This window comes from Filicampus tigris, chromosome 3, assembly GCF_054856515.1.
Source record: "Filicampus tigris isolate MCC_2025a chromosome 3, RoL_Ftig_1.0, whole genome shotgun sequence".
Lineage (NCBI taxonomy): Eukaryota > Metazoa > Chordata > Actinopteri > Syngnathiformes > Syngnathidae > Filicampus > Filicampus tigris.
Window position 1 is genome coordinate 30,879,111 of NC_141219.1, and position 27,367 is coordinate 30,906,477.

Genomic DNA, 27,367 nt, shown 5'->3' on the forward strand with positions numbered 1-27,367 from the left:
TTCTCTTTCATTTGAGGTCATTCAACTTCATTCAACTACATTCAGTATCATTTGAATGCATTCCACAGTGTTTCATAGAGGTCATTCACCTTCATTCAGTATCATTCAACTTCATTCAGTATCATTCAACTTCATTCCACATAATTTGACTTCATTTCAATTCATTACTTTTCATTCAATTTCATTCCACTTAATTGAGTATCATTCAACTTAAATTAGTATCATTCAAACTAATTCAGTATCATTCAGCTTCATTCAGCTTCATTAAACTACATTCAACTTCATTCAAATCATCTTCATCCCACTTTTTTCTACTTCACTTCAATTAATTCCTTTTCATTCAATTTCATTCAACTTCATTCCACTTAATTCAGAATCATTCAACTTCATTCAGTATCATTCGCATTAATGCAGTATCATTCGAATTAATTCAGTATCATGCAACTTCATTCAACTACATTCAACTACATTCAACTTCATTCCAACGCATTCCGCAGTTTTCATTCAGCTTCCTTCGTCCTCACACGCAATTTCTCCATAAATTGTATTCTTTAATATTACTATGATATTGCTTCTTTTTTGCCACTCCAAAACTTTTGGGTGCCACTACTTCCACATACTTCATCCGATTCACCTCGTTCAAACTTTAAACTATTCCAAAAATTCATGCCATGGCTGCTCCTTTTTGGTTTCACCCCTAACATTTACGGTTCCCCCAAAATCCAACCTTTTTCACCCCATAAAACCCCATTAATTTCCAATGGCACATTCAAACTGTAACTACTTCAACATACTTCATCCGATTCACCCCTTTCGAATTTCAAATTATTACAAAAATGCATGCAATCAAAACTTGCATTTTTTTTTTTACCCTAACATTTACGGTTCGACCAAAATTCAACTTTTTTCACCCCAAAAAACCCCATTTATTTCCAATGGCACATTCATCACTTCCCCATTTGCTGCGTTGGATCGATTCCCGCTCATTCCACTATTTTTCAGAGGTCATTCAACTTCATTCAGCTCATTCCACTCACATTGTTTAAGCTTTTCAACACACCTGCAATTCATACTTCCCAATATTTCAAATTATTCAACCTTAAAACGCATTAAATTCGCCCTTCAGTCCCACTTGCACATTCAACTTGTCAGGTTTACATCCTTTCAGTTAAGTCCCTGATGGTGTAGTGGTACACACGCCGAGTTGTGAGTGGGCAGCGCTGGTTCCCGCTCATTACAATATTTTTCATAGAGTTCATTCCACTTTCTTCAACTTCATTCCACTTTATTCAACTTTAGTCAGCATCATTCGACTTTATTTCACTTTATTCAACTTCATTCAACTGTATTCAACTTCAATGTACTTTATTCAACTTCATTCAGTCTCATTCATTTTTATTCAGTATCATTCAACTTTATTCAACTTCATTCAACTTCATTCCAATGCATTCTGCAGTTTGTTTTCAGCATCCTTCGCCTTCACACGCAATTTCTCCAGAAATTGCATTCTCTAGTTATTGTTGTTATTATTATTATTCGACTTTTTAACAATTTTTGGAGTGCGACTTCTTTCACATTTTTCACCCGATTCACTTCAAGTTTCAAAACATTCAGAAAATTCATACCTTCCCGGGTAGTATTTTTTTTTTGTTCCCCAAATTTACCGTTTCCCCAATATTTCCCATTTTTCACCCCCAAAAACCCCATTCATTTTCAATGGCACATTTCCCATTTCCACCATTCTAATTTCAAATTCACAAGATTAAACTCATTCAACTCACATTGGTAAAGGTATTCAACACACCCACAGTTCCTGTTTCCCCCACATTCAACTTATTCACCCGTAAAAAAACCACAAAATTCCACCATTCATTCCCATTGCCATATTCAACAATTGACACATCCACAATCCCTACTTAAAAATCCTAAAAATTCAACTTATTCACCCTTAAAAAACCCACAAAAATTCAACTATTCAACTATTCACCATTCATTTCCGTTGGCACATACAACCTTTCACATTTACACCATGCCAATTTCCACAAATTCAAGTCAGTCAACTTTTTCAGCTCACAGAAATGTTTTAGCTTTTCAACACCCCCCAAATTCATATTTCCCACACATTCAACTCATTCACCCTTAAAAAAGCCACACAAATTCAGCTATTCGCCATTTATATCCATTGGCACTTTCACCTATTCACATTTACATCATTCCCATTTCAAATTCACAGCATTAAACTCATTACACTGTCATTCAGCTTTTCAACACACCCAAAATTCCTACTTCCCACACATTCACGCTTAAAAATACCCACACAAATTCCACTCTTCACCATTCATTTTTCTATTGGCACATTCAACATTCAACATTTTCACATTTACACCATTCCAATTTCAAATTCACAAAATTCAGCTCATTCAACTCGCATTAAACTTTTCACTTTTCACCCCGAGGACTTCCCAGTGCGGTGGCCATCTTGGGCAGGGATATTATCTACACCCATGATTATCGACCCTCAGCCAGCACCAGTGTGGCGGGCATCTTGGGCAGGGACATTAGCTAGACTGAGGATACTCACCCCGAGGTCTCCCCAGTGCGGCGGCCATCTTGGGAAGGGACATTAGCTAGAGTGGGGATACTCACCCCGAGATCTCCCCAGTGCGGCGGCCATCTTGGACAGGGACATTAGCTAGACTTGGGACACTCACCCCGATGTGTCCCCATTGGAGCGGCCATCTTGGACAGGGACATTAGCTAGACTGGGGATACTCAGCCCGAGGTGTCCCCAGTGCGGCGGCCATCTTTGGCAGGGACATTAGCTGGACTGGGGATATTCACCCCGACTCCTCCCTAGTGCGGCGGCCATCTTGGGCAGAGACATTAGCTGGACTAGGGAATACTCACCCCAAGGTCTCCCCAGTGCGGCGGCCCAAAAAAAGTAAAGAAAAAGAAAAATCTAAAAAATTTTGCATATGTCATCTGACCAATAAAAATAAGTGTTTTTAATACAAAAAAAGTCAACCTTCAAATAATTATGTTCAGTTATGCACTCAATACTTGGTCGGGAATCCTTTTGCAGAAATGACTGCTTCAATGCGGCGTGGCATGGAGGCAATCAGCCGGTGGCACTGCTGAGGTGTTGTGAAATCCAAGGATGCTTCGATAGATGCCTTAAAGCCCATCCACAGTGTTGGGTCTGGTGTCTCTCAACTTCCTCTTCACAATGTCCCACAGATTCTCGATGGGGTTCAGGTCAGGAGAGTTGGCAGGCCCGTTGAGCACAGTAATACCCTGGTCAGTAAACCATTTATCAGTGGTTTTGGCACTGTGAGCAGGTGCCAGATCGTGCTGAAAAATGAAATTTTCACCTCCATAAAGCTTTTCAGCATATGGAAGCATGAAGCGCTCCAAAATCTGATAACTAGCTGCATTGACCCTGCCCTTAATAAAACACAGTGGACCAACACCAGCAGCTGACATGGCACCCCAGAGCATCACTGACTGTGAGTACTTGAAATTGGACTTCATTCATTTTGGCATTTCCTTCTCACCAGTCTTCAGTCAGACTCTGACACCTTGATTTCCGGATGACATGCAAAATTTGCTTTCATCCGAAAAAAGCACTTTGGACCACTGAGCAACAGTCCAGTGCTGCTTCTCAGTAAGGCAAGGCAAGGCAGTTTTATTTATATAGCACATTTCATACACAAGGCAACTCAATGTGCTTCACACAAGCAAAGACAACACCTACAAGCATTTACAAACATAACAGTGAACAACATTTCAAAAGCAAAGTAGAGAAAACAAAAGCAACCAACAAAACTACAACATTTAAGCCCATTAGCAGAAAACTTTAAAAACATTTAAAAATAAAGAAATAAAAGTTGGTTTCTAAAATATATCAAAGATTTTTTTTAAAAAGAAGAAAGATTTAAAATTGTCTAGAGGACCTTAATCAAAGGTGTGAGAAAAAAAGCAAAGTTTTTAACCTGGATTTAAAAGCATTTACACGCGGGGCTGACTTCACTTATGTTGGCATCTTATTCCATTTGCGTGCAGCACAACAGCTAAATGCAGCTTCACTATGTTTACCTTGAACTCTCAGTTCCACTAATTGACCCAAGTCTGCAGATCTCAGAGCCCTACAGGGTTTATATTCAATCAGCATTTCATTCATGTATTCAGGACCCAAACCATTCAGTGATTTATAGACCAGTAGCAACATTTTTAAATCTATTCTCCACTTAATTGGGAGCCAGTGTAAAGCCTTTAGGACTGGAGTAATATGTTCCGATCTCTTTGTTCTGGCAAGAACCTGAGCTGCAGCGTTCTGAATGAGCTGCAGCTGTTTAATGCTCTTTTGAGGGAGACCAGTAAGAAGACTGTTACAATAATCAAGTCTACTGGGGATGAAAGCATGGATAAGTTTCTCCTGGTCTGCTTGCAGCATGCAACCCCTCAGTCTGTATATATTTTTCAGCTGATAACAGGCTGATTTAGTGATTGATTGTATATGATTGCTGAAAGTCAGGTCTGAGTCTATCAGGTTTAGCTGAAGGAAATTTTGGTTCATCCAGTTGTTAATTTGCTCTAGACAGTGACACAATATGCTGATTGAACTGGTGTCATTTGGGGACATTAATATATATAGCTGTGCATAACTGTGATAGGCAACATTGGTGTTCTGAAGCATTTGACCCAAAGGAAACATATACAGACTGAACAGAAGGGGCCCAAGGACTGACCCTTGAGGAACCCCACATGTCAAGGCCCTCTGATCTGATTCAAAACTTCCAATGGTCACAAAGTAACATCTTTCCTCTTAGTAAGACCTAAACCATTTTAGAACTGTTCCATTTAATCTCACCCAAGTTTCCAAACTGTCACGGATGGAGCAGGAATTGGACCCAAAAGCAGACAGGAGACAAAAATGGAAAAGTAAAATTCTTTATATGCAAAAATTCAGAGTAACGCATAGCAGGACATGGAAGGCAACACGTTTTGATAACGTTTAAGTGAATAACTCAATTTTACATACCGGAATACACGCCTAACACTTTGTGACTACATAAAGGACAAAGCGACTAGCAACATAAAAGAGGGAATGATCTAGCAACATAAAAGAATGACCCAAACCCATACACAGTATCATAACATGTTCAACAGTATGTTATGATCAATTGTATCAAATGCTGCACTGAGATCCAATAAGACTAGCTCCTACACCTTCCCTGCGTCAGTGTTCAATCTTATGTCATTTACTACTTTGATAAGAGCTGTTTCTGTACTGTGATGAGGTCGGAATCCTGATTGGAATTGATTAAAAAGTCCGTCCGAGTTCAAGAATTTGCTGAGTTGATTAAAAACCACTTTTTCAACAATCTTTGATAAGAAGTGAAGGTTTGAGATGGGTCTACAATTTACTAACAGGGCGTCATCCAGCGTTCTCTTTTTTAGAAGGGGCTTGACTGCAGCTACTTTCAGGGGTTTAGGAAACTTGCCTGACTGAAGTGAGCAGTTGATTATTCGCTGCAATTCAGTTGGAACAGAATTCAAAATAGTTTTGAAAAAGTCAGACGGTAATGGGTCAAGGCAACTAGTTGATGGTTTCAGCTGCTAAACCAAATCTGTTGTAGTTTTTTGATCCCCTGTATCAAATTCTGTCATGGTAACCAAATTATTCCTGGGTGATTTTAAGTGCGGCATCATTTTGGAATTTGGCTGGTTTGTAATGATGTTTGACCTGATGGATTGTACTTTATCACTAAAGAAGCAGGCAAATTTGTTTCATTTATCTGTTGAGAGGAGTTCTGGCGCTATTTGATTTGGGGGATTTGTGAGTTTGTCGACCACAGCAAATAGAGTGCGTGTATTGTTAAATTCTTACTAATGATTTCATAAAAGTGTCGGTGTCTATCTATTACCAACTCTTTGTTAAAATTACAAAGACATTGTCTGTACAGGTCAAACTTGGAACTTGGAGTTTAGTTTTTCTCCACTTACGCTCCGCTTTCCTGCACTTTGATTTCAAAGTCATTACACTCGTAGTGCACCTCCAAGGTGTTTTAGGTCGCCATGAAATGGTCTTAGTTTTGAGAGGAGCCACAGCATCCAGGTCATTTGTGATTTTCCAGGTAAATTTATCCAGAGGTTCATTAACAGTCTCTGCATTCACAGTTGTTGAGGCAGCCATAATTTTCATAAACATATCGCTTGTGTTCTCGTTTATATATCTTTTCTTAATAGACACTATGGTTGACTGAACTTTTGGGATTATTTGTACTTCTAAGAACACAGAAATGATCTGAAATAGCCAGATCCTTAACATCAACTGATGAGATGTCAACACCTTTCGAGAGAATGAGATCAAGAATGTGACCTTGAGTATGTGTTGGACTTTTTACATGTTGTGAGAGACCAAAGGTATCAAGTATAGTATAAAGTTCTTTGGTATTTTTATCCAAATTGTTGTCAACATGAATGTTAAAGTCACCAGCTATGACCAGGTAGTCATAGTCAGTACAGATTACTGACAGCATTTCTTCAAATTCCTCCATAAACATGCCTTTTTGTCTTGGAGGTCTATAAATGATTACAACAATAATCTTTGGATCACCTTTCACAAAACAATTGAGATATTCAAATGAATTAAAATCACCCAATAGAATTTCTTGACACTGAAATGATTATTTAAAAATGGCAGTAACTCCGCCGCCTTTTTTGCCACTGCGACATTTGTTCAGGAAACTAACATTCATATTGTTGCCTCTTTCATAATAGTGTTTTGGCAACCTTCTGTTAGCCCTGTTTCGCAGAGGAGAATTAAGTCAAGATCATAAGATATAATGATGTCATTAATCAATAGTGCTTTGTTAACTAGTGATCTAATATTAAATAGAGCTAATCTTGCAGTGATAATGGGAGACACTGGCTTGCTCAGAGGTTGACAAGATATCCTAACTAGGTAAGTAGATCTAGACTTATTTCTTCTCAGTTCTTTAGCTGACCTTCTCTCACTTGTAATCACAGCTATACCACAAGCTTCGCAAGTTTCTGACTTATTCTGGAGACATGCATGTAACAGATATGCAGTCTGAACCCAGAGCATATCAGACTGGAGTGAAGTTTCATCATGAGCAAGGAGGGAGATCAGCAGGTAGGTCGCGGTTTGCTGAGTCTTGGTGGAGTCAGCCGTTTAGTAGATATCTGTTTGATGAGTCTTGGGGTTGGGATGGGCGAATGGTGATCAGGAGTAAGAGGTGTGAACATGGGTAATGGAAGTGGTGTCAGTTGAATTCCAATATTGACAAGCTTGTTCATCTTGTCGGTGAAATCTGGGAAAGAGTCGTTCATAGACAACGGGTTTTGTGTCATCAGTGCTGAGTCGTTGTTCGGGGGCGATGTACTGTCCAGGGGTGAATCCAGTGGTGGTGTTTGGCAGTGTGAAGATGGCTTCAAAATTTGGGTTGGATCCAGCGGTGGATATGGCCCAGAAGTTTCGGCTGACTAGGAAAGATCATTCTGTTCTGGAGGTGGAGGTGTGGGGGATTGGGTTTCAACGTGTGTTTGATGGTCCTTCAGAGTCGAGGTAAATTCTCCTCTTATTTGATGCTGCGGATAAACATGGTCTTTGTTGTGACAACGTGGCGCCCCGTGACGCACACTTTGGACAATGTTGGCAGTCAGTAATTTGATCCCTTGCTTATTAAGATAAATCCCACCGCGTTGGAAAAGATGATAATGTCCCCAAAAAATGCAAAAATTGTCCCAGCCATCTTGACAAAGACATTATCCGGCTGAAACGCTCATCCCCTTGTCAGACTGTAGGCAGGGTCCGCTTAAAAATATCTCTGCGTTCAGAGATTGCATTTTTTGTAGAAGGTCAAGTCAAGACTTGTTTCAGTATCTCTGATTGTTTTTTCAACACATCAAATGCTCCTGTGTGAATTATGATCGATCTGACAGTCGAATGCTCAGCAGCAATCTTCTCGACCTTTTCAGAAATATCAGAAACCATGTCATTAGCAAAACACAAAACCTTTGTGTGCTTTCTGCTGCATAGTCGTTTGACCCCAAATAAGGCTTTGTCACCTATAATCAGTGTTTGTGGCCCAGTAGCTGATCTCTCATGGTGAGAGGGTCCACTTTGATACCTTTCATTGGTGCTGTGATCCACCGAAGCTTGCTGGTCAGAAGACAGTAGGGCAAACCCGTTTACCAGTTTGATGCCCGTGTTTTGTTTTCCTTGTCTGTAAGATGGTTTGCTTTTTCTTGCCGGTGCCAAAGTCCAAGACTGATTTCTTGGTGTTGATGCAACCTTTTGGAAGAGAACAATTTGTTCGCAGTCAGATCTGGCTGTTGGGCGAAAACTCCTCATTTTTGGCTTTTCTCCCTGCAAATTCCGGGGAGGGCTGGTGGATGGAGCTAGCTGTCTGTTAGCATGCTCGTGTCCGCTGTTTGGAGACACTGGGAGCGTGGTATCATTGCCTGATTTTCCATTCATCTCCACAAATACTTCGATGCATTTTTGCCTCCAGCACTGCCATCTTCTGAAGGAGTTTGTGGTAGTCTTCTGTGGAGACGAGAGGCATCTTGCCTCTAGCCTCGTTGCTACTAGATGTCTTATGCTAATTAGCAGGCCGTGTTGACGTTATCGTAAGGAGGCGACGAAAAATGTTGAAAAATGTCCCCGCCAGCTGTATTAAAAACGAAAAAAATAATACAGCCATACAGATATAAAAAGTATCCAGGAGAAGTCCAGAGAGAGAGAAAAAAAACCAAAGCAGTTATCGGCAAAAAGAATGCAAGCAAAGCAGGAGCTGAGTAGCAGGCGTCTACAAACTATGCAAGCAGGAAGCGATAGTTGTAGCCCAGGTCAGGCGCTTCTGCCGCTGTTTCTGGTTCAAAAGTGGCTTGACCGGGAATGCAGCACCTGTAGCCCATTTCCTGTACACGCCTGTGCACGGTGGCTCTGGATGTTTCTACTCCAGACTCAGTCCACTGCTTCCAAAGCTCCCCCAAGGTCTGGAATCGGCCCTTCACCACAATCTTCCTCAGGGTCTGGTCACCTCTTCTAGTGTTGAGCGTTTTGGGCCACACTTTTTCCTTCCCACAGATTTCTCACTGAGGTGCCATCATACAGCACTCTGGGAATAGCCTATTCGATCAGAGATATCTTTCTGTGTCTTACCCTCTTGCTTGAGGGTGTTAATGATGGCAGTCAGGTCGGCAGTCTTACCCATGATTGCGGTTTTGAGTAATGGCTGGAAGTTTTTAAAAGCCTACAGGAATCGTTTGCGGGTGTTTACAATTAATTTGTTGATTTATATCATTGGTTAATAGCGAGTTTAGAGTACCTTTTCATGATATGTGATATAATTTTTTGAGATAGGAATTTGGGGTTTTCATGAGCTGTATGCCAAAATCATCAGTATTAAAACAATAAAACATCTGAAATATTTCAGTTGGTGTGCAATGAATCTAAAATATATGAAAGTTAAATTTTTATCATTACATTATGGAAAATAATGAACTTCATCACAATATGCACATTTTTTTTAGAAGGACCTGTATATCGCCCATTGTAGTGTGTCTTCAATGACTGTTCCAATTGACTCTGCTGCTGGGAATGTAACTCTTTGTTCCTCTTCAGCCAACTTGTCTGATTGGGACCGCTGACAAGGTACACGCTGCTTATATAGACAGCTGCCCTGTGGCAGTGCTTCTTTCTGATTGGTGGCTCGTGGCGGGAAAATGGCTCTCCAATCAGTGTGCGCTGTGTGCAGGAGCCCTTCCATCAGTATAGTAAAGTTTAGTTGGACTCGCCGATGGACGGCCATTTAAAAGTAGAGGCAGACGGGTACTATTTTCTTCCTCCCAGGAAAAATGACGAATGACAGACGACGGAAAGTACCCTCGCTGCTGACGGATGACGGATGCAAAATTATTAGTAAAATGCCCAGCTCTAACATATATATATATATATATATATATATATATATATATATATATATATATATATATATATATATATATATATATATATATATATATATACATACACACATATATATATATATATATATATATATATATATATATATATATATAACCTAATCTCATCCGCGCCATTTTGCATGTGTAACCCCATCTGCGCCCTTTTGCATGTCTGTTTATGATAGGTTAACAAAGTACAATAATGTTTTTTAAAAGTAATTGCATGAGATAAAATGCATGTAAAACTCAGACAGATTGTGGTGATAAAGAGTAAAGACTGTATTTGGACTTTTCCCAGATTCCAGTAAATCCAGCAAACTTGTCTGACACCAGCTCTTATTTGGCAACTATCGCCCAGCCTGCTGTGTCCAGCCTCTCTACTCTGGTGTCTGAGATTTCACATCGCAACAGCACCATAGCCACCATTGCCACAATGCTGGATGTGACCAACAGAAGCAGGGGCAGCTCTGAGACCTTCACCAACCAGACAGCTCAGTTTGAAAAGAACACTCGATCTCAGCAGGACCAGTGCTGGGAAACCTACGTTGGACAGGTTCTGTTTTTGACTTTGTATGTTACAGTAGTAGGATAAATCCCTAAATCTGATAGAGTGCTGTTGTCAAGCCTTATGATTGGTTGTGATCTGTTCAGGGTGTACGACACCATTAGTCAGGCAGGTTAGGCTCCAGCTTCCTTGTGACCCTGTACAAGATAGAATGATGGAATAGAAATTGTATTTAAAATGTGATCTGGATTAGTTATATTAATATATTCTAATTGTAATGGAATATGCAATTAGGTATTCATTTGCAATAACTGAAAATTGAAATATGAGTGTGCTTGACATCCTCCGGGTCACCTGATTTTGAGGCTCTGTCGATACAGAGTCCTGATCTGATACCTTTGCAATGTTCTAAGGAGAAAAAAGCGAGCGCATCCAAAATTGTATTAATTTGAAAAAAACTATCCCAACCTAACAACATTTATATGGCCAGTGGAGGAGTGCTTTAAACCAGGTAAAACATTTAAATCACATTCATTTTTTTTGTCCACATTTTTTCAGATGGCGTATTAAATTAGTTGTGTTAAACACAGCTTTATGCTCAATTTGCACACATTTCAAGTCACCGTTGCACTGTTTCCGCTTTCCACGTTAAAATATTTCTATACTGCAGACATTGTCATTGGTAGATGATGCTAACTTCATGTAAGCTTCACGCGACAACTACCAGAATGTTCCCCCAATGGCTGTGTTTACTTACTACTTACTTTACGGTGTTTCTGACTGTGTTGCGATGTTGCGTACTATAAAACATTGTTTTCATTTTGGCAGTACCTGTGTACCTCTGGATTATTTTGTTGCTTTTTTAGCCCTGATTTTTTTTTAAATGATTCTAAGAATTAATAATATCTTAGAAAAAAAAAACGACAATATTTTCCCCCTACTGTGATCAACTGACAATGATGTGACCGGGCCCGATTTCTGATCATGTGATCAGCACAACCCTAACCTCGTGCTCTTCTTTGTCCTTCTAAGAACTCTCGTGTTGGGATTTTCTTCATAGCTCACATGATGCCTACAACCCAATTATTCTAAAGATTAGGTTAATTTCAAAGTTTCTTTAATTTCATTGTTCATGGTTCTAACAACATGGTGCTTAGGAATCTTTGAGTAGCACTCTCATATATACTGTACCTTATAAGAGACAGTTTATAATCACATTCTTACCAATGAAATGTGCATGTAACACTTCTTCCAGACTTACTGGTCCAACCATATGCCACACACTCTGGCATTTTTGCCGTGGAGACAGAAAATAATGTGAAAACGCCATGGATAAATGAACGTATTCAAGTTTGTTACACTTAGCAACTGGCAATGTAAGATGGCCACCGGTGGCTTCACTTCTTGCTAGGCGAGTAAGCGTCATTGGTAGTCCATTCATATATACGTCCATGGATGTTGCTCACCGTGGTCCAAGGAATTTTCTGGGAGTTTGTGTGAATACTCAGACACATGATGTGTACTTAAAATTACCCCCCCCCCCCAAGACCTTCCCCAAAGAGTTATTTGGTCATTCAGACAGGACAGGTTTACAGTATGTTAAGTGGTCTACTATAGATAATGGATTGATTAATGGAAGATAAATTCAATTTTTTAAATACATTAGGTATTCATGAAATACAAGTGGGGATTATTTGTTTAGTGTAGAACTAGAATTTCTATCTTTGTGTTTAAACCATATGCTGTACCTCTAGGAAATGCTGAAGCTGTCCATCATCGACATGATCTTTACAGTGGCCAGCATCCTGCTCATTGATTTCATCAGAGGCTTGGTTGTTCGTTATCTCAGTGACTGCTGCTGTTGGGATTTGGAGAGCAAATTCGTAAGTTCAACACAGTTCACACTGTTTCCTCATTATTTTCTTTTCTTACTATGAATAAAAGGTAGAAGGGTTTGTTTGGGTTTTTTCTTAGCCGTAAGGTGTGAAACCGTGAAACCGTAAGGTTCCTAAATTGGCTGGCTTGAAAAGCCAGGTGCAAGCCGTAAGGTGTGAAACCGTGAAACTGTAAGGTTCTTGAATTGGCTGGCTTGAAAAGTCAGCACATGCAGTTGTTAATAAAACCTAATAACAACATTACCTTCTTATTTTGAGTTTATTCAACGAGGATGTTACATTTGTGTTAAATGAAGTCTCTGAAGATTTTTAAATGTGTTTAGCTGCATTATGTACAAAAACAATGACATCATGCATGGGCCATTATTACAAATATCTCCTGCAGCACAGTATTGTGTATGCATTTTTAAACTCTTTCCTGAATTTGTTTTTCTAGAGTGACAATGTGTAATTTATACAATAAATAACCACTCCATATTTCCCGATTCCCTGCTTATTTACTATGTATTGGATATTGCATAAATTATTTCACATTATTGGAATTGATTAGTATGCTGAGAAACATAATGCACTTGTGTTAAAAGTGGTTAGCTGGTGGATGTTTAAAGAGAAAATCAACCCAAACATATTTTTTTCAAGAATATGTTCCCAGCAAGCCCACTAGATCGAGCCCACTAGTTGAAACATGGCATTCTTGTCAATATTGCGTTTGTGGAATATGAGTTGAGCAGTAAAATCCACCCCTTTTTAGCCATCTCAGGGGGTGGCCATTTTGTTACTTCTGTTGCCTGAAAATGACATCACAACTGCTCAGGGCTCAGGTAACGACCAATCACGGCTCAGCTTCAGAAAACAGGTCAGCCGTATTGGTCGTTACCTGAGCCCTGAGCAGTTGTGAGGTCATTTTCAGTCAACAGAAGTGACAAAATGGCTAAAAACGGAGATGGCTAAAAACGGGTGGATTACTACCTCTTATTGCACAAACGCAAAATTTGTCAAAATGCTTTGTTTCCACTTGTGGGCATGCATAGAACATATTCTTGAAAAGAAATATGTTTGTGTTGACTTCTCTTTAATTCAATTCGTAAAAATGGGGAGTTGAATGTAGCCTCACTTTATTAGTCCCTGCCTGCTTTGAGTACTTGACTGAAGTACCACACCCCTCAGTAACGTGCACAAGCATTCTCAAACATTGTGATTATGGAAGTGAATTGACGAATTTCTGACAGACTTAACTGTCGTACTTATTGGAGATAGAGCATGATTTGCTTTTTTACTATCGAACTGCGCAGCAACTGGCAACATACAGCAGAGCCAAAAACACAGAAGTAAGTCAAAGGCTTCCTCGACATACACAGTGAGCAACAGCATCACCCATTGGCAAAATTACTGTACAACACTCTCAATTAATTTTACAATGGCATCAAGGACTTTTAAGTAATATTACTGAGCTGTGCTCCCTTTTACAAAAAATGTCAAGAAAACAAATTTAAACACATTTCCATGTCACAACGAACTTCTGGAACTCTTTCACACATTTCAAACTTCATTTTGACCAGTTCACCTGTCAAACACCAACTAATACGTTTAAACCGTAAATAGTCCAATTTCCCTAAGATTTTCAAATCTTTGTTTAGTTAGTGGCTTGGTCAATATATCCGCTTTCATGTCATTTGTTCTACAATATCTTATTTCAATTTGTCCATTCTGTATACATTCACGGATGTAGGGGTAGTGAATGTCAATGTGTTTAGTTCTGGAGTGGTCTATAGGATTCTTCCCATTTTCAGTTGACAGAAGTGACAAATTGGCCGCCCCCAGAGACAGCTAAAAACTGGTGGATTAACTCTTATTCCACAAACGCAATATTTATCAGAATGCCTTGTTTCAACTAGTGGGTTCGCATAGAACATATTGTTGAAAAAAATACGTTTGTGTTGGCTTCCCTTTAAAACCAATTCTTTTATTGATATATACCGGTACATTTACCCAAATCGATGAGAACATTGGATCATTTGATCAGATAATTCATGGGCTCAGATTTTATGGCAGGGATATTCAAACATTTGTTAAAAATGATACTATTTTTCGTTTGTATGCTTTCAGCCTGAATATGGGGAATTCAAAATAGCAGAGAATGTCCTGCATTTGATTTATAACCAAGGGATGATCTGGTAAGTTGAAACATTTGTAAAATCTTTAGGTAGCTTCACTACAATAGACGTTCTGTTTCAAAGTTAACAGTCTGCCCGGTGCTGCTCAGTACCCATGACCCTGTTAAAATAGCCATTTCATTTCACTTCATCTTCTCATTTCAGAACTGTCACCTTGCAACAATGAACATAATGGATGTCTTTATCCGATGTCACCCAGTGTGGTGTGTAAATAACTTTTTCTTTCTCGCAGGATGGGAGCTTTTTTCTCCCCTTGTCTTCCTGCCTTTAATGTGTTGAAGCTGATTGGTCTAATGTATCTCCGGAGCTGGGCGGTCCTCACCTGTAATGTTCCCCATCAGCAGGTCTTCAAAGCATCCAGGTCAGGAGGTCGCTTATACTATCACAGACACATTTGAGTGAGCCATACAGCTTATTGTTTTTAAAAGTTTACACTCTACTCTTAAATGGAGAAATGTTGCCTGCTTCCAAACAAAACTTAAAAAGGATTCATTTACGGATGGTCATTTGACTAAATTGTGATGTGACAGTGGGGATAATTTATTTGAATTTCATGCAAAGTTGTCCATGTGGGGGCGCAGGGTGTTTGTGTTGTATTGAGAAGTGTATGCCACATGTGCAGCTAAAATGACCCAATGTAATTCAGCAGCATGATTTCACGAATGAAAATGCAAGTGATCTTGGGATCCTTAAGGTAACTCCCTTTTTTCTTACCTCTCTGGTCATCATCAGAGCCCACTAACCCAGCAATAGAAGGGGGTGGCGTGAGCAGTGGCTAGAGACAAAAACATTCCCCCAAAAGTGAACGATTTCAACCATGGCTTAAAAGTTGAGTGTGCTTGTTATGTTTTTTCTTTGCCAATTTGACCCAAAATGTCAAAGATCTCTTATTAAAAAACACCCCAAAACAGTTTTGTTTTGTTTGTTGTTGTTTTGTTTTTTCAAGCAAACATTGTATCTTTGAAAACAAGATTACTACCTGTTGTTGTTAGCTTTTATCTCCAGTGTTTCCTCATGGGCGGGGCCTCCGCGTTGGGGGGTAGCTGCCCTTCCGCGGGGGCCATTATCTCAGTGGCTCCTTGGGTCCGGGGCCCCTACACTATGTGTGGGGTCCTCCAGGCTGATCTGGGGCGGGTGTCTCTGTGGTGGTGGCACTTGCTGTGACCGTGGGTTGTCATTCCCCTCAGCGTGGATGAGCTCCCCTTGGGTACCCTTTCCTCATATGGTTTTTCTGTGCCTTGTCATGTCTTTTTACCACAGTTTATCAGGTTGTGCGCTTTGTGTGTGTGTGTACGTGTGTGTGCGCGAGTGCTGATGTACTGGTGGATATATGTTTTTGGGTTTGTTGGGAGGGAGGGCGGTAGCGGTCTTTTTTGGATGTTTTACATTGCATTTTCGTGTATGAAAAGAGCTATATAAATAAATTGTGATTGATTGATTGATTGATTGATTGGTTGATTGATTGATTGATTGATTGACCTAATTCCAATTCTTGCTTTGAGGCAGAATTTCTATGCTTATGATCACCAACTATATTGAGAATGTTTGTTAAGTGCTTGTTGGCCTTACCTGGATCATTATACCTCACTGCAGTCTGTAAGTGTGACAAATTTGTGTGAGATTCGATGAAATGTTGCAATTTGGGGATGTGTTTTCTGAAAAAATCAAACTGAATTCCACCAGTGCTTGTCGGGGACGTTTTGGGTCCATTTGTATTTCAATTCCAATTCATGTCAATGTCCAGCATATTTGCACAGCTATTGAAAGCATAAACGGCTTCCATCCCCAAAAATCCTGTTCCACAGCCAGGACAAACCACACTACTCTTCCTGAGATTCGACTTCCTAACTCCTCCCCAGAACTTCCCAATAGACCTTAGCAAACAGCTGCAGCTCATTCAGAACGCTGCAGCTTGACTTCTGACCATAACAAAGTGATCAGACCTGTAGTTTAAACACACCCTCTCAGGCCCCCCACCCTGATTTACCAATCCAGAGGCACTGTCCCTTGATGTCCATGTAACGTTCCAGATGTATACAGCCCTGCAACATCCGTAGGCTTTAGGAACTGTCGGTAGATCTCACCCACCCCCGGGGCCCCACCACAGACGACATTTTTAACCACCTGGCAGTCTGCTGTGGCCCAGGGGTAAGAGCGCGGTCGTCCAGTAACCGGAAGGTCCACTGTTCGATTCTGCTCTGTCCGAGTCATGTGTCATTTGTGTCCTTGGGTAAAACACTTCACCCACCTTCCCTCCAGCGCTACTCACACAGGTGTACGACTGGGTGTGAATGTTTGGTGGTCGGAGGAGCTGTAGGCAGTAACGCTTCCATCAGGTGACATATGTGAGCCATCTCGCCCGACGATTGATTCCCATACAAAAAAGTCCTATATGGTTTGTATGGCAAACATCATATCATCCGTATATAAATTGAGTAGGATTAGCAGTATATGTCACATACAATATCTATGTGATTATGACCCATTTCTTACCAGAAAGAACCCATAAATCATATAAGGGATTTAAGAAAATCTTATGAGAATATTATGAGTTCAATATACATTTCATATATGATACAAATAAGTATTCAATAAAACACATACATGAATTTCATAAGAACACAGTAAAGTTTATATAGGAAATCACTTCATTTCATATATCCATCTAGTATATCACTTATAAGTATTTTAGGCAATTTGAATGTTTTTAATATGTTCTACATATGTTTTATACATGCAATCTAAAATGTTTCACATATGACACAAATAAATATTCAATTAAATTCATATATAAATTATATCGGAACATATTAAAGTTAGATAGGAAATCACCTCATTTCATATATTCACCTAGTATATCACTTATAAGTATTTTAGGGAATTTGAATGTTTTTAATATGTTCTACACATGTTTTATACATGCAATCTAAAATGTTTCATACATGATACAAATAAGTACTCAATAAAACACATACATAACTTTTATAAGAACATATTAAAGTGTATATAGAAAAACACTTCAACACAAAATAACACATTTCAGTGTATAAATTGTGTTTATAGTTAAAAACATGAATCAAGTGACATTTGACACTATAGTGGCACAGCAATCAGATTATTTACGTGTTGTTTACGTGAAGTATCAGTTGCTCTGCAGTTGCTATGGTCCTTTTATGCTTTTTCCTTTATGATGTCATATAGGCCTGAAGTCTTACAGTTTAAAACTTTGAGTTAGGCAGTGACACATTGTCAGTACGTCCAACCTTCTTGGAGTGAGGATACCAACTCTATTCCAGTCATGATCTCTGTTGTTACTTTGTATGTTTTTTGATAAAGACTTTTTACTCTTCAACTTCCGTGTCATATCTGCGAATGGGTCCAAATCCCGATCCTCACATGACAATATTAACGTTTATATAAGAATTCACTTCATTTCATATATTCATCTAGTATATTATTTATCAGTATTTTAGGCAATTTTAATATGTTTTTAATATGTTATACATATGTTTTATACATGCAATCCAAAATGTTTCATATATGATCCAAATAAGCATTCAATAAAACCAGAGCTGGGCACTTGACCATTTTTTGCCCGTCCGGCCGCGACCCTCCACCCTTGACTTGGGTACCCTTCCGGCCGCGACCCCCCGGCCACATTCATAAACATTGTCGGCCCCCGTCCCATTCCGCCCTCCGACCAAAAAAAAAAAAAGCATCCATGATTGACGTCGCCGCGGGAGAAATGCTCTAACGGCAGAGGCTTTCTAAAGATCATTAGCTGGCTAATTTACTATTTGAACCCGCTGTGGACATGCTTCAAATGCGTCAGTAGTACTTAGCCAACGTGCGTGTGCTTACTTGCATTGCGAGCCTCGGGCTGGATTTGTCGTATTGTATAATTATTTGGGTCCAACAGCCAGTCAGAAGTCGTAGTCAAGTTACTTATTTATTTTCCACACTTCCCCTCCTTCCCGGCTTTCAAAATAAAAGCATAACAGCAAACCACTATACACAGCTGGTTGGCTATGGCGTATTTCCGGAAATAGGGAAGACGCCAGAGAAGTGCATGAACTCCACCTTGATGTGGCTGCGTCATCCTTGAGTCAGTGCTGCGCGCAGCTTGAATATACTCCAAAAAAAACCCAAAACAAAACAAAACACAACAACAACAAAAAAAAATATATATATATACTCGTGGACACAAGTTGTTTTGAAACAAGTCAGGGGGCGTCGCTTCAAAAAGACAGCGACTACAATGGATATCGTGCCTGCTACAACCATAAAGGGACCGAGATGACTAGACGATGCATTTGATTTTATTCCGAAAATGGTCTTGAAGGTGGTGGCTAAGGGGGAAAGTGGGTGAGTAATTTCTCTCCACACACAATGCGGCTAGACTAGTTGCTTTGCAGCAGCAACGAGCTGCGTGGGGCATCCTCTACGTGTGGGAAACTGTATGTCATCGCAAAATGTGATATAATGGACCGATCAGAGCAGCAACAAATCCTTATGTGTGAGTGGCATGTGTTGCAGACCTGTCACCAACAGCACAATGCATCAGTCATGTGAATCAATTTGGAAGTTGTTTGTGTAAGAAGAGACGTGCGACAGAAACGTGCGTTCAAACGTGTTTGTATTTCCTTATTTTCACATGACGTAACCCGCGCCTCCCACCTACAACTGGGGCATACCATTACAAGAGGGACCGGGGGTGCTGGGGGGCAATACCACAATCCCTATAACATCAGTTGTCGCTCGCGCTGACGCGGGAGTAGAAAGAAGCCTAAAAAGAAGCCTTTCACCGAGTAGGCTGAGATTAAATTTTGCCGCCTCGCGAGCACGTCACACGCATGAGGGCCGATTAGTGGGCCGAACTAAAATCGACTTTCGGCCTTGCTGAGTTCAGCCATTTTTTTTTTTTAATTTGTCAAAAATTTGATATTTATTGATGAACTAGAAGAGTATGTGACTGACCCGTGGTTGAAAACACCTAATGAATCAGATAAGATCAATTGTTTCTTTCATTTTTACACAAAATGACACACTTGGAGCTCTTGATGGAAAAAAACAGAATAAGACCTGCAACATACTGTACCTGAGTGCTTTTGGCGACTGTTGAATGTGCCAACTGAGATTTGGTCTTTAGGCTACTCAATCATGGCTACCGCTGACAAATGAAGTGTTGTAGTTTTCTATTATCGTCATGTCATGTCATCTTCCACATCGCTTATCCTGTACAGGGTCGCGGGGGGGTGCTGGAGCCTATCCCAGCAGACAATGGGCGAAAGGCAGACTACACCCTGAACTGGTCACCAACCAGTAGCAGGGCACACAAAGACACTGTCACTGAGTGGGAACCGATCCCATGCTGCCCGCACACAACTCAGGCGTGTGTACCACTACACCATCAGTGACTTACTATTATTGTGCCAAATTGAAAAAAAAAAAGATACAAGTGGTGTCCACATGGCTGAAGTCATTTATAGCTTTTTGTTTCTTCAATTTATTTTTTTTGCCAGGCTGTGTTTGTGAACAACAAAGCCTAATGACTGCTATAGAGAAAGTAATTTAGGCTAGTGAATGATGACTTCCCCCAAACAAATGGTCAATGAAGAGTAGTCTGCCTTTCATACCTGAGGGCTACCACTTCCCCCCGCTTTGCAATGCTAGATACCACCCCCCAACCCCCCAACCAATCCTCCCACTCCCCCACCCCGCCATACCCCCTGCTGCTTTGGAAGGTAATGGCCAGCTTACATATGAAAGGTTGCTAATTGTAGCCAGAAGAGTTGTTATATAAAAACCTAGGTGATATTTGACCGCCTTTCTGGGCATTCAAGGAGTTGTAAAAAATCCTGGCTTTTCTAGTGTTAAGTCGGGTATGAGGAAGGTTGTCCAATATGTTTCAGTTCATCTCGTCAGTCAGTTGTTTCAACAATTACGTAATTCTCGCATCTACATTTTGCATGATCTAACTGAATAGAGAGGAGAGGAAAGAGTGTAAGAGAGTATCAATCATGTCATTTAACAACATACCAAGCAATACAGGAAAAGCTCTTCTTGTCTTTCCCCAAGGTAAATGAAACAACAGGTGATGGCATCCCTTTTTCCCATCAATGTTTGGTGACTGCTGGGAGACATATTGTTAAAAAAAAAAAAAAACACACAGTGGAAGTCAGAGATTTACATGTTACACTGAAGCTTTTTGAAACACTAAAAGGGGAAGTCAAACCAAACATTCTTTTTTCAAGAATATGTTTGTTCTATGCAGGCCCAGTAGTTTAAACAAGACATTCTGATTAATATTGTATTTGTGGAATCAGAGTTAATCCACCAGTTTTTAGCCATCTCAGCAATTTTGTCACTTCTGTCGACTGAAAATGACATAAATGCTTGAGGCTCGGGTAACGACCAATCACAGCTCATCTGTTTTCTGAAGCTGAGCCATGATTGGTAGTTATTTGGGCCCTGAGCAACTGTGGTCTCATTTTCTGCCCCTGAGATGGCTAAAAATGGGTTGATTTTGCTGCTTAAGTCATATTCCTCAAATGCAATAATAATCAGAATACCTTTTTTCAGCTAGTGGGCCTGCATAGAACACATTCTTGAAAAAAAATGTTTGGGTTGACTTCCACTTTAAGATTTTATCTAATACTGTTAAAAGAAGTGTGCATGACAAAGCAGTTGTATACAAAGTATTTCATGTTTAACTCACTTAAATCATCAATAGCACATAAAAAACATACTTAATTTATTGTGCCTAAATGATGACGCATCTTGAAAACAACAGCTCCGCACTGTTTAAACAACACAATTACGACGAGCGACAGTTCACAAAGTTTAAGTAAAAAAAGGAGTGTTTCTTTGTGGGAAGACAAATTAAAATGTCTCACCTGAGCCTCAGTGAATAACGCAGGCCACCTGTCTTACCTGTGGTGACTGGCTGGTCTGTGTCCGACTCTGAAATGTCCTAAAAGTGCAAGAAAAATCAGAATGTACACAGGCTAGTTTTGTCTCAAATAGCCGTTAACTTAAACGATGCTATTGCATCACAGGTTACGTTAGCTTCCACCAGAGGCTAAACGCCTACTATCGTCACAGCTAAGTACAATAATGAGTGATTTAGCTCTTAATCTTGACAAAGTGATGTTAGCGAGATGCGAGGAAAGAACAATGCTTTCCTGTCAACTCAAATGTGTTTACCTGTTGCTATTACTAACTTGCTACGTCGCTGATCGTTCGAACACCAACACGCGTGGCCAATTTAAACATTCGGGAAGGATGCATGGCAAAGATGCACACCAAATACAACTTTCTATTCATGCATTAGAGAAAGCAATATGTAAAACAGCAATCTTCCCTTACCTTCTGTACAGCACGCTGCAAGTGTGAGCAGACCAGGCTAACATTCTGTCAACAACCTGGAAAACATTCAAATTCCGCCCACACACGCGTTGATTGGTTGACGTAGCCGTGGTTTTGGCGTCCCAGCGAATCAATTTTCTGGGAATAATACAATACTATACAATATATAGCGCATTTCCAGCTACAGCTGTAACAAAGCACTTTACATACAACAACAAAATAAGCATAATACAACAAGTGAAAGCAATAATTTAACACAAAACACTATATTAGCCATTCTACTGAATTGGTTCAAATTCAGAGTTGGAAAATTAAATTTGTATTTTATTTCAGAATTTTTTTTTACTATATTCATGTTGCACCAGGGCGGCACGGTGGTCGACTGGTTAGCACGTCCGCCTCACAGTTCAGAGGTCGTGGGTTCGATCCTGGCTCCGGCCTCCCTGTGTGGAGTTTGCATGTTCTCCCCGTGCCTGCGTGGGTTTCCTCCGGGTAATCCGGTTTCCTCCCACATTCCAAAAACATGCATGGTAAGTGGATTGGACTGTCTAAATTGCCCCTAGGTGTGATTGTGAGTGCGGATGTTTGTCTCTGTGTGCCCTGCGATTGGCTGGCAACCAATTCAGGGTGTCCCCTGCCTACTGCCCAAAGACAGCTGGGATAGGCTCCAGCACGCCCGCGACCCTTGTGAGGATAAGCGGTATGGATAATGAATGAATGAATGAATGTTGCACCATATCTAAGTGGCACATATATAGTAAAAGTAGAGTAAATTTTCAAATAGTATTTTCTAGCTTTTCCCTAATATCTTGCCTGTCCTAGAATTTGTCACAACTGAAACACACAATTACAGAAGAATAAAAATAATTTTACTAGCCGATTCATATTTTTTTCCCATCCCCCCTCTACAGAGTATTTTTATAAATCAATGTATAGGGCTTTGACATCAAAGTCAATCTAAATGAATTTTAAAAGAATTTAACATTAGTTTTTCCGAAATAAATCAAAATCTATATGCTATTTTTCATTGTAAAATGTAGAAAGTTGATCATATTGACTTCAAAAGTCATCATTAATTAAAATAAACATACCCTTAAACAATCATTATCAAAAATCATTGGTTGATAATTCAATACATTTTATTTTTGCTAAAACATCTGTTTTTTTTGTAGTGACTGCAAAGTTTAAGTAGTGACCATACTGTTTTTGCTCCTGTTGCAGTAATACTTTGTGTGAGGGTAGCATTGTAATTACTTAACTAGTTTTGCTATATTTAATTTTTAACATGTATTATAACTAATGAAACATTATTCTTTCCATCATCTACTGCTTTGTGCTGTACTCAGGGTCGGGGGTTGTTGGAGTTGATCACAGCCGACTTAGGACAAAAGCAGGGTACAGGCTGGACCGGTCACCTGTCCATCACAGGGCTCTTCATCATTGAAAAACTGTGGTTTCACCTTCCAAATGAAAATTTCATTGGAATGACAAACATTTTTCAAACATACATTTCCCTGTATGTATGTTCCCTCTCTCTCTGTTTCTTGAGAGACATCCCGTGGTCTTTTCCTCCATGCTCTTCTGACTTTCCTTTGCTCTCTGCTGGATAATTCATTGGTAGACTTCAGCTTTCTTTCTTCCTTCCATCTCATATTTCTTTTTCTTTCCTTTATTATATATATAAATCTTTCACCATACATTTAAAAGCAACCAAAATGTTCTATTAAAGTAAAATATTATTTAAATTGGCAAAAAGCGTCTACATTTTATTTTCATTAATTGAAATTTAGGAGTTAGAGATTGGGACAGCCACCTCCAAATAGAAAGTGACATATAAAAGATGACTTACATTCCGTTTGATAGGATCTCAATTAATGTCTTGTGATAAAATATATCATAACAAGATATTACTAAATATGCAAGGTCTGAACTTTTCATTGTTTTTTAAAATTTGATTTTCATTGTGGGACAGCAATTTCAACCAATTCTGTAGAATGGCTCGTATACAATAGACACTGGAAAACAGCCGAAAATTGAAAGCCAAAGAATAGAAATGTGTCTTCAAACGGGTTTTGAAAATGGACAGAGAGAGGGCTTGCCTAACATTCAATGGAAGGTCAAAGGGAGGAACCAGCAACAGAGAGGGCTCGATCCGCTCTGAGGCTCCGCTTAGTCCTCGGCACCTCGAGCAGCGCCTGGTCCGCAGACCTTAGGCTGCGGGATGGTGCGTAGGAATGGAGGAGCTCGGAGAGGTATGCCGGGGCGAGACCATTTACTGACTTATAAACAAATAGAATAATCTTAAATTTAACCCTAAAATGCACTGGGAGCCAGTGAACGGAGGCCAGAATTGGTGTTCTGTGCTCCATCTTCCGAGCCCCAGTTAAGAGTTTTGGACTGGAGACGTTGGAGAGGGAACTGCCCGACGCCAAAATATAGTGTATTACAGTAATCTGGCCGAGATGTAACAAAGGCATGGATAATTGTTTCTAAGTGCTGATGAGAAAGGAGGGGCTTCACCCTAGCCAGCTGTCTAAGATGAAAGAATCTGGATCTTACAACAGCGCTGACTTGCTAGTCCAATTTAAGGTCACTGTCAAATTTAAAACCCAAGTTTAAGACTATTGGCTTTAGATATGAAGCCGAGGGGCCCAGGTCAACAGGGTGGGATGTAGAAGAGCCACTGGGACCGAACACCATAACTTCTGTTTTCTTTTCGTTGAAATGTAAGAGATTTTGTGATATCCAGGCTTTGATGTCCTCTAGACAGGACAAAAGTGGTCTTAAGGAGAAAGCCTCTTTTTTGCTCAGTGGGACATAGATGCGGGTCATCCGCATAGCAGTGGAAGAAAATACTGTGTTTTCGAAGGATGGAACCCAGGGGCAGCAAATAGGAGAACAGCAGGGGCCCCAAAATAGAACCCTGTGGAACACCATACGATAAAGGGGCAGAACAGGACTCAGAGGAACCTAGGCAAAAAAGTCCTGCCAGTCAAATAGGATTTAAACCACTCAAGAGAGCTTTCATTAATGGTGCTGCAAATGAGCCAAAAGAATACCGAGGCCCACCATATTAAATGCTGCAGTCAAATCCAACAAAACGAGACATACATAGTCTCCAGTGTCGTTTGCCAGGAGGATATCATTAAAAACACGTAACAGGGCTGACTGTGCTATGCATCATCTTGAAGCCTGACTGGAAAACCTCCATGACATTATGTTAATCCAAGAAATGTTGTTATATTTGGCTCATTGTGTTATTTATTGCATCACTCATGGCTTTAAACCTTTGAGAAGGTGTTTTGTGAAAGCGTTGAAGGCAAAATGAAGATGTATTGTACTGTGTTGTCGAGTGCAGACGTTTGCTTTTGTGACCTTTTCAAAAGCTTTTTGCACGATGGGAGCTTCACATGATCGCAGACTTTGAAATACTCGGCTGCCGCGGACTTTGAAGTACTCGGCTGCCGCAGACTTCGTTTTGTACTCTCTAAATCAATGACAGTGTTATATTAGCATTTGGATGTATTTTGTAGGTAGTAGTATGTTGACGTGAGTGTGCAATAACAATATAAGGTATAATACAACTTGAACGAAACGGTGCCTGCAAACTCAAACAAGCTGGTGTTTTTTTTTTTTCCTCCTGTAAAGTTGTCATTTTGACACTATGAAAATTCTGCCCGATAGCGACGATGTACATATGTGCCATATACATTTGCACAAGAAACCTGTATGATTCATACATTAGGAACAACAGTAGTATAATTTGAGTATATTTTTCCTTCATAGGCAAGGCAAGGTAGTTTTATTTATATAGCACATTTCATACACAAGGCAACTCAATGTGCTTCACACAAGCAAAGACACAACACCTACACCTAAAGTAGCTAACAAAAATTACTAGAATGTACATTGACAACATTTGAACACATTATTAGAAAACTTTAAAAACATTTATAAAAGTAAGGAAATACAAGTGGGTTTCTAAAATATATAAAAGAAAAATAATTATTTAAAATTGTCTAGAGGACCTTAATCAAAGGTATGAGAAAAAAGCAAAGTTTTTAACCTACATTTAAAAGCATTTACATTTGGGGCTAACTTCACTTCTGTTGGCAGCTTATTCCATTTGTGTGCAGCATAACAGTTAAATGCAGCTTCACCATGTTTACCTTGAACTCTGACCTCCACTAATTGACCCAAGTCTGCAGATCTCAGAGGCCCACATAGTTTATATTCAATCAGCATTTCATTAATGTATTTAGGACCCAAACGTTCCATCCATCCATCCATCCATCCATCCATCCATCCATCCATCCATCCATCCATCCATCCATTATCAAATCCGCTTATCCTCACAAGGGTCGCAGGCGTGCTGGAGCCCATCCCAGCTGTCTTCGGGTCGTGGGCGGGTTACACCTTGACACGATTGCCAGCCAATCGCAGGGCACACACAAACATTCACATTCAAAATCACACCTAGGGGCAATGTAGAGTGTCTCCAATTAACCTATCGAGCATGTTTTTGGAATGTGGGAGAAAACTGGAGTACCCGGAGAAAACCCATGCAGGCATGGGGAGAACATGCAAACTCCACACTGGATCCGAACCTGCGAACTTTGCACTATGAGGTGGACGTGCTAACCATTTGACGGACCCAAACCATTTTGTGATTTATAGATAGTAGTAAAATTTTAAAATCTATTCTACAGTTAATTGGGAGCCAGTGTAAAGCCATTAGGACTGGAGTAATACAGTATGTTCAGATCTCTTCGTTCTGGTATGAAGCCAAGCTGCAGCGTTCTGAATGAGCTGCAGATGTTTGATGCTCTTTTGAGGTAGACCACTAAGAAGACCGTTACAATAATCAAGTCTACTGGAGATGAAATGAGATTGAAAGCCTCGCCTCATTATTTCTCCCAAATACTGTATTTCTACCTCTGACCGAATCGCTCCACTGTCGAAATGCCTCGACATGCTGCACCACATTTACTTCTGTAAACACAACGTCGTGAATGACGTCGACCGTCTCTTCTGCGTATGTCACTTTAGGGGCGCAATTATGTTCACACAAGAAAAGAGACCGAGGTCGCATTTTGAATGTACTATGAACGCTTACACACACAAAAGGATTTTTCTGAAAAAGATGGCAGCTTACAGTCCTGCGTAAAGATGAAAATGACTTCACAGCCCTGATTTGCAGACGCTGGTTGTACGCAAAGGTTCAGGAGCAGAAGTCCCATTAACCAGGTCAAATAAATATTCGGGCAGTTATTTCGCAAATATTCATTTTCATTGTTCAATGAAATAGTGCTCTTTTTCCCCACTGTATTTTTAAATTCATGCATTTTTGTTTGCTCGATGGATAATTTAAGTTCAGCTTTTTAATTAATTTGAAAGAGACCTTCAACTCTCCGCTTGTTTGTGTT

At 40.0% G+C, this 27,367-nt stretch overlaps 1 protein-coding gene across 4 annotated transcripts in view; it reads left to right on the top strand.

The window, feature by feature from the left end:
- tmc3 (transmembrane channel like 3) overlaps positions 1 to 27,367 on the top strand; it is a 108,780-nt gene that overhangs the window by 68,215 nt on the left and 13,198 nt on the right. For all 4 annotated transcript variants that reach the window (XM_086025207.1, XM_086025206.1, XM_086025208.1 and 1 more), the window contains 4 exons: positions 10,298 to 10,552; positions 12,259 to 12,387; positions 14,506 to 14,573; positions 14,806 to 14,934. In XM_086025207.1, coding sequence (XP_085881333.1) covers positions 10,298 to 10,552; positions 12,259 to 12,387; positions 14,506 to 14,573; positions 14,806 to 14,934 — 581 coding nt within the window. The remainder of the gene's footprint in view (positions 1 to 10,297; positions 10,553 to 12,258; positions 12,388 to 14,505; positions 14,574 to 14,805; positions 14,935 to 27,367) is intronic.